The sequence below is a fragment of the Heteronotia binoei genome, chromosome 13 (assembly GCF_032191835.1).
Source record: "Heteronotia binoei isolate CCM8104 ecotype False Entrance Well chromosome 13, APGP_CSIRO_Hbin_v1, whole genome shotgun sequence".
NCBI classification, from domain to species: domain Eukaryota; kingdom Metazoa; phylum Chordata; class Lepidosauria; order Squamata; family Gekkonidae; genus Heteronotia; species Heteronotia binoei.
This window is the reverse complement of record NC_083235.1, coordinates 11,719,168-11,731,585: the sequence shown is the minus strand read 5'-3', so window position 1 is coordinate 11,731,585 and position 12,418 is coordinate 11,719,168. Positions and strand designations below refer to the sequence as shown.

General features: G+C 50.6%; 1 protein-coding gene across 1 annotated transcript in view; it reads right to left on the bottom strand.

The window, feature by feature from the left end:
* Positions 1-12,418, bottom strand: part of LOC132581839 (plexin-B3-like) — a 169,398-nt gene that overhangs the window by 937 nt on the left and 156,043 nt on the right. Inside the window, 3 exon segments of the mRNA XM_060253256.1 lie at positions 8,801-8,875; positions 9,870-9,945; positions 11,710-11,774. Of these exon segments, the coding sequence (XP_060109239.1) occupies positions 8,801-8,875; positions 9,870-9,945; positions 11,710-11,774 (216 nt within the window).

The window sequence follows — 12,418 nt, the reverse complement described above, 5'->3', positions numbered from 1 at the left end:
AGCTAGCCTAGGCGTTATTTTTGGCGCGCACTCCCTCTCGCTCTGGGGAGCAGGCATCCACTGCGCATGCCTGTAGCGCGAGGGAGGCGCCCAACCCACTCAGTTTCTTTCCCCGCCGCTGACATAATAGGAGCGCGGATATATAAGACAAGTAGCCAGCAGCGGGGACGGCTGGGCGGGCGTGTGTGACTGCACAGATGACCACTCGAAGATCATCAATTACAGGTGAGTAACCTGTTTATCTTCTTCGTGGTCTCTGTGCAGTCCCACACATGGGTGACTGATAAGCTGACCTGCAAGGCGGTGGGTGCTGGCACTAGAGTTGGAGGAAGAAATAGTGCAAAGGTTAGTGCAACATAGTCAGCACATTATAGGCTATAAGGTAAGTAACTACTCACCAAGCCCGGACCAGCTTCTTAGTCAAAGATGGAGCGAAGAACTGCCTGTCCGAAGGATGCATCCCGCCTAGCACGAACGTCCAAAGCGTAGTGCATGGCGAAGGTCGAGGAGGAAGACCAAGCGGCAGCAGCGCAAATGTCCTCCATGGATACACCCCTGGCAAGGGCAGATGACGTTGACAGAGCTCTTGTAGAATGAGCTCTTATGGCAGATGGGACTGGTTGCTTCGCGAGTTTGTAGCACAGCTCTATAGCAGCAACCAACCATTTTGATAGTCTCTGTGTAGATATCTTTTTTCCCTTATGACGGCGGCCGTAGGCCACAAAAAGTCTGGAGTCTGTGCGGAACGATGCAGTTCTATCTATATAAAAGGCGAGTGCTCTTCTCACGTCTAGACAGTGTAGAGCTTCTTGGCCCTTATCCGTAGGCCGTTGGAAAAAAGCAGGTAAGGTAGTGGTTCTATGCAGATGGAATGCGGAGACCACCTTCGGTAAGAAAGCGGGATCTGGCCGTAACACCACCTTATCATGGTGAAACATGGTGTAAGGCGAGTCCGCTCTGAACGCGCAGAGATCACTTGCTCTTTTAGCAGAGGTGAGTGCAACTAAAAGTGCCGTTTTCCATGAGAGGAGGTGAAGTGGTATCGTAGCCATAGGTTCGAAAGGCGGTTTTACTAGTTGGCTAAGCACTAGTGACAAACTCCAGCTAGGATACATTTGCCGCAGTGGTGGGTGCAAATGTAAGATTCCCTTTAAGAAGGATTTCGCAGCAGGGTGTGAGAAAACAGTTCGACCCTGTACATGCGGGTGAAAAGCTGAGATTGCTGCCAGGTGCACCTTCAGAGAGGAGTACGTAAGGCCCTTTTCTGACAAATGCAGTGTATACGCTAAGATTTGAGGCATGGAAGCCGAGGAGGGGCTGAAATTATGCTTGGTAGCGTAGATGGAAAACCTTTTCCATTTCATGGAATATGACTTCCTTGTTGACGGTTTCCTTGCATTAAGGAGAACGTGTCTTACTCCTTCAGGAAAGTCTGAGAGCATATCCTCCAGGCCGTTAGGCGAAGCCTGTTCGGGTCGTGGTGCAGAACCCTGCCGTTCTGCTGGGACAGGAGGTTGTGTGCCAGAGGGAAGTGATGGTAAGTGTTTTCTGACAGGAGGAGAAGGGTTGTGAACCATGGCTGGCGTGGCCACCATGGCGTCACTAGAATGCAATCTGTGTTGTCCAGTTGAATTTTCTGTATGCACCGTGTTATTAGCGGAAAGGGAGGGAAGAGGAAGTGTAGTGGACCGGTCCACGTTTGTATGAAGGCATCCCCTGCAGACTGTTGTGAGGGCGGACCTCTCATAAAAAAGATCGCACACTGTGCATTGTCTGGTGCAGCAAACGCATCTATTGACGGAGTTCCGAATTTCCGGAATACTGGCAGAAGGTATGACCGGTGGAGTGACCACTCGTGGTCGTTGATGGAATATCTGCTCAGTCTGTCCGCTTGAATATTCTGTACGCCAGGAAGATGTACCGCAGTGAGGTGGATCTGATGGGCAATACTCCAATGCCACAGGTGCATTGCTCTTTTGCAAAGGCGGGTGGATGCTGTCCCTCCTTGCCTGTTTATATAAAAAACCGTCGCCACATTGTCTGAGGCGATTTGTACGTGTAGGCCTTGAAGAGATGGAAGAAACGATTTTAACGCTCTGTGAACAGCTAGAAGCTCTAGTCCATTGCCCCTGGACCGTGAGTACGTCGAGATGAGCTCCCCAGCCCCATCTCGAGGCGTCTGTTGTAACCACTGCTGAGGGGCTTGGCCGTAAAAAGGGCATTCCCGCAAGCAGGTGAGCTCGAACTGTCCACCATTCGAGCGAAGGGAGGATGTGGTTTGGAACAGTGAGGACCGTTCCTTGAGATTGGTGTTGGGGTCGAAACGCGCGGACGAACCAGATTTGTAGGGTTCGCATGCGTAGTCTTGCGTGTGTCAGAACTGCCGTCGTGGCTGCCATAAGTCCTAACATGCGCTGAATGTTGAAGGCCGGTTGTTTGGGTTGTCGCATTATTTGTGTGGCCAGCGTCTGAATGGAGGATATCCTGTCCACAGGAAGATACGCCTTGTGGTCCGTGGTGCACAAACGAGCCCCAATAAACTGAATGTCTTGAGTTGGGGTAAGGTGTGACTTTTGATGATTGACCTGGAGGCCCAGGTCTGCTAGGAGCGCAAGTGTGATGGAAATGTCCTTCATCAACTGCGTCCTTGAGGCTCCCACAAGGAGCCAATCGTCTATGTATGGGTAGGTTGCAACGCCGCGTTGTCTGAGGTATGCTGCAATAACCGCCATACATTTCGTGAATGTCCGTGGTGCCGTGGAAAGTCCGAAGGGCAGAGCTCGGAACTGGTAGTGGTTGTTGCCAACGGCGAAGCGCAGAAACTTTCTGTGGCATTGGTGTATTGTCAGGTGGAAGTATGCGTCCTGTAAATCTACCAGTGCCATCCAGGAGTTTCTGGGGATTAAGGGCAGAATCGATTGTAAAGTGATCATTCTGAATTTTCTGTGGCGGATGAATTTGTTTAGGGCTCTTAGATCCAGAATCGGGCGCTGTCCCCCATCCCTTTTCGGGACTAGAAAGTACCTGGAATAAAAACCTGTCCGATGATACTGGACTGGGACAGGCTCTATAGCCGCTTTGGCTATTAAGGTGTCTATTTCTTCCTGAAGGGAAGGTGATGGGGGAGTGGAAACAAAATGATGTCTTTTTGGTGGTGCTTGAAACTCTATGGAGTAGCCCCTCAAAATAATGTTCAGAACCCATTTGTCCGTGGTTATTTGCTGCCAATTGTCGAGAAATGGAAGAAGTCTGGAGACGTGCTGAATTGGTAGAGGTAGAAAGTCAAAGAGACTGCTTTGATGAAGATGCAGCCTTTTTAGGTGGTTGTGGTCTCTGCTGTCTCTGGTTAAAGGACTGCTTTGGAGGAGGAGCCTTACGCTTCCAGTATTCAGATTGTCGAGGGGATCTGGAACGTTTGAAGGGCGTTGGTTTCCATGATCTGGGCTTATAGCTCTGTTGTTGTTGTTGCTGTTGGGCTACCCCCAATCTTTTCGCTCGTTTGCGGCTGTCGTCCACGGTGGAGAGTATATCGTCCGTTGTGGCATTAAAGAGACCTTGTCCATCGAAGGGAAGGTCTTCTATTTTGAATTTTAGATCGGGCTGCAACGAAGAGGATCGAAGCCAAGCGTGTCGTCTTAGGGCAATTGAGGCGGCCATCGCCTTGGAAGTGCACCCCACAGAGTGACGGATGGTGTTTATCTGTTGCTTTGAAATCCTGTTGAGCTCCTGAAGCAGCTTGCAGGCTTGTTTCTGGGAGGGCTCAGGCAGGGCAGAGACGAGCGTATTCAGTTGGGAGGAGATATTGTGGGAATACGCGGCGAAGTATGCTAGGTAATTGTTGATTTTGGCAGTTGCCGTCGAGATTGAATACATTTTCCTTCCAAGAGTATCTAACTTCCTGCCTTCCTTCTCAGGGGGTACCGGGTGGCGGGTCTGTTTAGTTTTAGAAGATGAATGCACTATCAGAGAATTCGGTGCTGGATGGCTAAATAAAAATTTCGAATCCGGTGCTTGGATCCTATAAAGGGATTCAATGCGTTTTGAAGTTGGGGGAATGGAGGCTGGGTTGTCCCAAGCTTCTTTGATGGCTTCTAGGTGTACCGGCAGCATCGGCAGAAAGGAACCAGCAGGTAAATCTGAGTGCACCAAGTCGTGTACCACGTCTGTCACCTTGGGTGCATCCGAAGTAAGAGTTACGTTAAGTGCAGAGGCCATATTGGCAATCAAGTCCAGGTATGTCTTTGCCCCTTCGGACGGTGACAAATCCGCGGGCTTGGCGATATCCGAGGCGGGGGACCCAGGGGACATGGACTGTATCGAGTCCGATGATTGAGCGTCGGATTCAGCATCAGAGTCAGGTTCGGGTTCAGGTGGGTCCGGTCTGGTTGGAGTCGTGCTTTTGGGTTCCACTGGAATCGCACCTCTAGGTTTAGAAGTCGAAGTGGAAGGAGTCGGAGACGGCTGTTTCGGTAGTTGCTTGCTCCGTTGGACAGGAGTCGCTTCCTTGGATGGGTTCCTGTGATAATCGGTTCGGTACCGAGAATGGTGGTATCCGCAACATGCATGGGATTCGATGGAAGGAGACCTTGAAGCATAATGGCGTCGCCTCGGGGACATGGATGGGGACCGAGATCTCGGGTTGTAGCGATGGCGGTCCCTCCCTCTACTAGGGGATCTCTCCGGGAAACGCGTATGATGGTACCGATATCTCTCTATGCTGGGGGACCTGGCTGGGAACCGATGCGCATCGAAGTACCTGTAAGCGTCATGTTTGTACTGGATGGGATTCGACATATCGCGGAACGATCTAGGATCGATGTGGTGTCGAGTCCACTGTTGCGGGTCTCGAATCGGCTCCAGAGCAGGGTCTAGCATGGATCCTTGCGGGGAAGGGGATCGGGACGGAATAGGAATAACTTCTTCCGTCTGTTGGTGCGGCGACTCCGTAGCCGGGGTGGTCACTTCCTGGGTGTCGGATCCGGGAGTGGAGGGCTCGCATTGCGATTCGGGCTCGTTCTGTTGTTCGGAAGATTTTCTCGAGTCCCTCGGAATCTTCGGGTCCTTCGGGTCTGTCGGTTTCCGCGGAGCCTTCGGATCGGACGGTTTTCTCGAATCCTTCTGGCCCTTCGGGTCGGAATGCTTATGTTTCTTAGTGTGCTTCCCGCCCTTTGGTTTAGTCGCCGCGGCCGTTTGTTCTGACGTTCTCGCGCCGTCGCCGGCTTTCGCGGCATCGCCGGACTTATGCTTGCTGGGAACAATGGCCACTGAAGCTGCCGACCGTGCGCCGTCCCCTTGGGGAGTCAGTAGGGGGGGCGACTTACTTGCTGACGAAGATTGCGACATATCAGGCTGGAGCACAGACTCCATTAAGTGGCTTCTGAGTCTAGCGGCTCTGTTTTTGCGCGCCTGTTTGCAGAATTGAAGGCAATGCGCACAGGCGTCCACTTTATGGGATTCTCCCAAACAGAACAAGCAAAGCGAATGCCCGTCCGATGTAGGGATTTTCGCCCTACAGCGCGAGCACCTTTTGAAGGTTATTTTACTGTCCCTTCCTTCCATACGCCCGGGGGGGGGGGGTGGGGGGGGGAAGGGAGGTCTGAGGAAAAGCGGGGAAGATATTTATCTAAATTTTTTTTTTTTTTTTTTTTTTGAAGATAAGAATATGAAGAAATAGCGAAGGATGAAATAAGAGGAAACTTGAAGAAACGGAGGCTAGATATCTGAGGTAAGTGAGGAGCGCAACGAGGTAGGACTATCCCGGGCGGCGGTTGGAAAGAAACTGAGTGGGTTGGGCGCCTCCCTCGCGCTACAGGCATGCGCAGTGGATGCCTGCTCCCCAGAGCGAGAGGGAGTGCGCGCCAAAAATAACGCCTAGGCTAGCTTTTTAAAATCTCCGAGGTAGGGTTCGTCCTGATAGGAAAACCCATGTGTGGGACTGCACAGAGACCACGAAGAAGATCTGAAAGTGATAGATTCACCTCTACCCCCCAGTTCCTCCTCCTCCCCAGAGCAACTGGTTTAGTTCTCTCTCCCCACCCTGCCACCCTTGCCAGTTTGGTGGAGTGGTTAAGTCCACAGACTCTTCATCTGGGAGAGCTGAGTTTGATTCCCGACACTCTTCCACTTGCAGCTGCTGGAATGGCCTTGGGTCAGCCATAGCTCTTGCAGAGCTGTCCTTGAAAGGGCAGCTGCTGTGAGAGCTCTCTCAGCCCCACCCACCTCACAGGGTTTAATTCCCCACTCCTCCACTTCCAGCCGCTGGAATGGCCTTGGGTCAGCCATAGCTCTCGCAGAGCTGTCCTTGAAAGGGAAGGGCAGGATATAAATCCAATATCATCATCTCCGCTCTGAGCCGCTCTGAGACTCTTTGGAGTGGAGGGCGGGATATAAATCCAATATCTTCATCTACCTCACAGGGTGTCTGTTGTGAGGGAGGAAGGTAAAAGGAGATTGTGAGCCGCTCTGAGACTCTTTGGAGTGGAGGGCCGGATATAAATCCAATATCTTCATCTACCTCACAGGGTGTCTGTTGTGAGGGAGGAAGGTAAAAGGAGATTGTGAGCCGCTCTGAGACTCTTTGGAGTGGAGGGCCGGATATAAATCCAATATCTTCATCTACCTCACAGGGTGTCTGTTGTGGGGGAGGGAGGGAAAGGAGATTGTGAGCCGCTCTGAGACTCTTCGGAGTGGAGGGCGGGATATAAATCCAATATCTTCATCTACCTCACAGGGTGTCTGTTGTGGGGGAGGAAGGTAAAGGAGATTGTGAGCCGCTCTGAGACTCTTCGGAGTGGAGGGCGGGATATAAATCCAATATCTTCATCTACCTCACAGAGTGTCTGTTGTGGGGGAGGAAGGTAAAGGAGATTGTGAGCCACTCTGAGATTTGGAGTGGAGGGCGGGATATAAATCCAATATCATCGTCGTCTTCTTCATTTTAGCATCTAAGGAGAGTTCGGGCTTGACTCTAGCCTCAACCCACTTATTTTGATGGTCTACGCAGTGGTCCCCAACCTTTTTGGCACCAGAGACTGGTTTTGTGAAAGACAAGTTTCCATGGACGTGGTGTGTGTGTGTGCGATGGTTTCGGGACGATACAATTGTGCACTTTATTTCTATTAGTTTGGTGTGGTGGTTAAGTGTGTGGACTCTTATCTGGGAGAACTGGGTTTGATTCCCCACTCCTCCACTTGCAGCTGCTGGAATGGCCTTGGGTCACCCATAGCTCTCGCAGATTTGTCCTTGAAAGGGCAGCTGCTGTGAGAGCCCTCTCCAGCCCCACCCACCTCACAGGGGGGTCTGTTGTGGGGGAGGAAGATAAAGGAGAATGTGAGTCGCTCTGAGACTCTGAAATTCGAAGTGGAGGGCGGGATATAAATCCAATGTCATCGTCGTCTTATTATTATTACTGCATTGTAATATATAATGAAATAATCCTACAACTCACAGCCTGGTTGCTAACAGGCGACGGACCGGTACCGGTCCACAGACAGAGGGCTGGGGACTCCTGGTCTATGGTATCCATAAAAATTTCTTCCAACACCACATTCTCAAAGATCTGACAAAGACAGCTGTGACTCTTGAAAGCTCATTTCCCCAAAATCTTATTTGTTTCCACAGCGCTACTGAACTCCAGTGTAGCTGTTCTGCGTTTCAAATGAATCCGTCTGCTTCCTGTCAGCTTTCTTCGCTATCTACCTTCACATCCTTACGTAGTAATGGGGAATACTGTACTGCTCTACAATGGAGGGAGATAGAGACTTACTTTTTAAAAAGTAAAAATCGGGGGACGGAGACTTGCGTAAAAAAAATGAATGAGGAATTCAGAGAATGCACAAGACACAGTGCTGAGCAGTCGGGTTAGAACGGATAAAAGAAAGCCCTTCTACACCCAAAGGGTGATTAACACGTGCAATTCACTGCCACAGGAGGTGGTGGTGGCTACAAGCACAGCCAGCTTCAATAGGGGGTTAGATAAAAATATGGAGCAGAGGTCCATCAGTGGCTATTAGCTACAGTATATTATTGGAACTGTCTGGGGCAGTAATGCTCTATATTCTTAGGGGGGGGCAAAGTGGAAGGGCTTCTAGCCCCACTTGTGAACCTCCTGATGGCACTTGGGGTTTTTTTTGGCCACTGTGTGACACAGAGTGTTGGACTGGATGGGCCACTAGCCTCATCCAACATGGCTTCTCTTATGTTCTTATGTGACACAGAGTGTTGGACTGGAGGGGCCATTGGCCTGATCCAACATGGCTTCTCTTATGTTCTTATGTGACACAGAGTGTTGGACTGGATGGGCCACTGGTCTCATCCAACATGGCTTCTCTTATGTTCTCATGAGTGTTACAACTAGGTTGTTTTGGGGGTTTTATTTGTAGCAGAACTCCTTTGCATTTTAGGTCACACCTCTCTGATGTAGCCAATCCTCCAAGAGCTTACAGAACTCTCAGTACAGGGCCTTCTGTAAGCTCCAGGAGGATTGGCTATATCAGGGGTGTGTGGCCTAATATTCAAAGGAGCTCCTGCTACAAAAAAAGCCCTGGTTATGACAGTATGTCAACATTGAATTGTGTATTTTGTTTAAAGTACACTGGGGGGGGGGGGGAACTGCGGTACAGGTGGGATGGGATAAATGTTGCCAGAGGCATGAGTTAGGGAAAATATGGGGAAAGCTGCCACGTGTAAGCCCCAATCCCACTGTGTCATCTCAGCACCCCCATCAGCAACAGGGAAAGCACACACCCCTGTCCCTGTGTGGAACACCCCTTTAAAAGGGCGAGAACTACCACCCACATACCTGGTCGTAGTACTTGTTGATATAGTTGTAAAGTTCTTGCAGGGCAACCAGGCAGTTGAGGTCAGAGGAGTATTTCTACCAAGATGACGAAAGGAAAAAAACATTTTAAACATTTTAAAAAACAAACAAACAAACCTCACACTCCTCTCAGTCAAAGAATTTAAAAATAAATGCCCCTCACTCTAAACAGGTTAAAACACTTGGGGCTCTTTAACTTGGAGAAATGTCAACTGAGGGGTGACATGGTAGAGGTTTTTACAAGATGATACATGGGATGGAGAAAGTAGAGAAAGAAGTCCTTTTCTCCCTTTCTCACAATACGAGAACTCGTGGGCACTCAATGAAATGACTGAGCAGTCAAGTCAGAACTGATAAAAGGAAGTCCTTCTTTACCCATAACACATGAAATTCACTGCCAAAGGAGATGGCGGCGGCTACAAGCATAGACAGCATTGCAGCATAAACAGCTTTCAGAGGGGATTGGATCATATGGAGCAGAGGTCCATCAGTGGCTCTTAGCCACAGCTTATTGTTGGAGCTCTCTGTCTGGGGCAGTGATGCTCTGTATTCTGGGTGCTTGGGGGGGGGGGGGTCACAGTGGGAGGGCTTCTAGTGTCCTGGCCCCACTGATGGACTTCCTGATGGCACTAAGGTTTTTTTGGCCACCGTGTGACACGGCGTTGGACGGAATGGGCCATTGGCCTGATCCAACATGGCTTCTCTTATGTTCTTCAGGGGTGGAATTCTAGCAGGAGCCTCCTTTGCATATTAGGCCACACGCCCCTGATGTAGCCAATCCTCCACGAGCTTACAAAAAAGAGCCTTGTAAGCTCTTGGAGGATTGGCTACATCAGGGGTGTGTGGCCTAATATGCAAAGGAGCTTCTGCTAGAATCCCACCTCTGGTTGGCTCTCTCTGGAGATTTAAATCCGTATGGATTACTTTTCGCCAGAGAGGCTGAGCGCTTTGTATGCATTTAGCGATTTCCCACTTTGCTTCCCGCCCCTCCCTTCCCCCCAAAATATACCATTTTGGTTCTGGAAATGGAGGACTGAGAGGAGTCCCTTACCCCTGAGAGTTCCGTCAGGGCAGAGTTCATTTCTTGGTAGCTGGCGGGAACCGTCTGTCGAATATCAGCGTAATACCTGCGTGGGGGCAGCAGGAAAGAGAAGAGAAAGGTCAGCGGGTAGCTGAGACAGAAGAGTGGAAAAGAGGGCTCAGAAGAAGCCATGTTGGATCAGGCCAATGGCCCATCCAGTCCAACACTCTGTGTCACACAATGGCCCAAAAATTTATATACATATATTTACATATATATATACACTGTGGCTAACAGCCACTGAGGGACCTCTGCTCCATATTTTTATCTAATCCCCTCTTGAAGCTGGCTATGCTTGTAGCTGCCACCACCTCCTGTGGCAGTGAATATATGAACATATGAAGCTACCTTTGGTCCATCAAAGTCAGTATTGTCTACTCAGACTGGCAGCGGCTCTCCAGGGTCTCAAGCTGAGGTTTTTCACGCCTATTTGCCTGGGGATTGAACCTGGGACCTTCCGCTTGCCAAACAGATGCTCTACCACTGAGCCACCATCCCTCCCCAAACTACATTTAACTACATCTCTATGAACTACATTTAACTACATCTCTAAGAATGCCAGCCTCCAGGTGAGACCTGGGGATCCTCTAGAACTCCAGCTCATCTCCAGATTGCAGAGATCAGTTCCCCTGGAGGAAATGGCTGCTTTGGAGGGAGAACTCTGTGGCCTTGTGCCCCACTGAGGTTCAGGGATGCCAGCCTCCAGGTGGGACCTGGGAATCTCCTGGAATTCCAGCTCCTCTCCAGACTGCAGAGATCAGTTCTCCTGGAGGAAATGGCTGCTTTGGAGGGAGAACTCTGTGGCCTTGTGCCCCACTGAGGTTCAGGGATGCCAGCCTCCAGGTGGGACCTGGGAATCTCCTGGAATTCCAGCTCCTCTCCAGACTGCAGAGATCAGTTCTCCTGGAGGAAATGGCTGCTTTGGAGGGAGAACTCTGTGGCCTTGTGCCCCACTGAGGTTCAGGGATGCCAGCCTCCAGGTGGGACTTGGGGATCCCCTGGAATTCCAGCTCATCTCCAGACTGCAGAGATCAGTTCCCCTGGAGGAAATGGCTGCTTTGGAGGGGGAACTCTGTGGCCTTGTGCCCCACTGAGGTTCAGGGATGCCAGCCTCCAGGAGTGCCCTACTGAGGTCCCTGTCTTTCCGGAGCTCCACCCCTAACTTGGGACCTTCTGCATGCCAAGCAGAGGCTCTGCCACTGAGCCAGGGTCTCAGGTCAAGGTCTTTCCCATCACCTCCTGCCTGGTCCTTTTAACTGGAGATGCTCGGGACTGAACCTGGGACCTTCTGCATGCCAAGCAGATGCTCTGCCACTGAGCCACAGCTTCTCCATGGGAGTTATGAAGGTCTGGAAATGCTTCCCCAGAGGCAGGGCTTCATAATTCCTTTGCCACCGCTCCCATGACAGGACGAATTACACACGAAAGAGAAATAGTGTAAATCTGCCTTATTCAGGTTGTTGAATTCTGCTTGCATTAATGTCACACATAGGCCTGGCTCAGTGTTTCCTCTAAGCTGAGTTAGTGTGAGCTAGCTCACAGCCTTTTGCCTCCAGCACATACAGATTTGTCCTAGCTCAGGAAACATGGCCCCAGAGCACAATAATTTATGCAGCCGCTCACAACTTTAGCGCCAGTAGCTCGCAAAGTAGAATTTTTGCTCACAAGACTCCACAGCTTAGAGGGAGTATTGGCCTGGAAATGCTTTTGTGAAGTTGCGGCGCCCACAAACCCAATTTTCTACTACCAATTTTGCCTTTCATCTCCCATCTTTGTGTGTGTGTGTGTGTGTGCGCGCGCACGCACTTACTTCTCCACCATCTGCCTGTAGTGTGGGATTTCCCGGGCATAGAGCAGTTTGTTGACTGGTGAGTCCTAAAGAAAACAAAAGCACAAGTTAAGAATTTGTGCTTAAAAGAGATTCAGGAGTGACACCCGAATTCAAGGCATGGCACCCGAGCAGCTGGGCTGGCCCGGAATGGTTTGCAGATTGGGTTGCCAGCCTCCAGATGGAGGTGGAGAGCTCTTGGAATTACGACTGATCTCCAGAGGGCGTAAATCAGTTTCCCTGGAGAAAGTGGCAATTTTGGAGGGTGGACTCCATTGGTGCGACACCCCTTCCCAAACTCCGCCCTCCTCTCAGGCTCCGCCTCCTCATCTCCCTCCGTCTCCCAACCCAGAGTTGGCAACCCCATTTACAATGACCCTGCGAGATAGGCGAGGCTGAGAAACTGGCCTGAGCGCACCAGGCAAGCTTCACGGCATGGCGAGGATTTGAACACAGGCCTCCAAGATCTGAGTCAAACTTTTAGCCAACGGACCAGATTGGCACATTGAGGATTAGGGGGAATATCCGGTAATTCAGCCAGCTGTGATTTCTAGCTGTTTGCGCTTCCTCAATGCTTCGTTATTATTTGGCCTTTTAATCTGCTCTCTGCACCTTGTTTGGCATTCCAGAAAAGTTCCAACTACCTGGAAACTGACTGTGGGGCATTGCCCAAGGCAGTGGGTACGCTGCC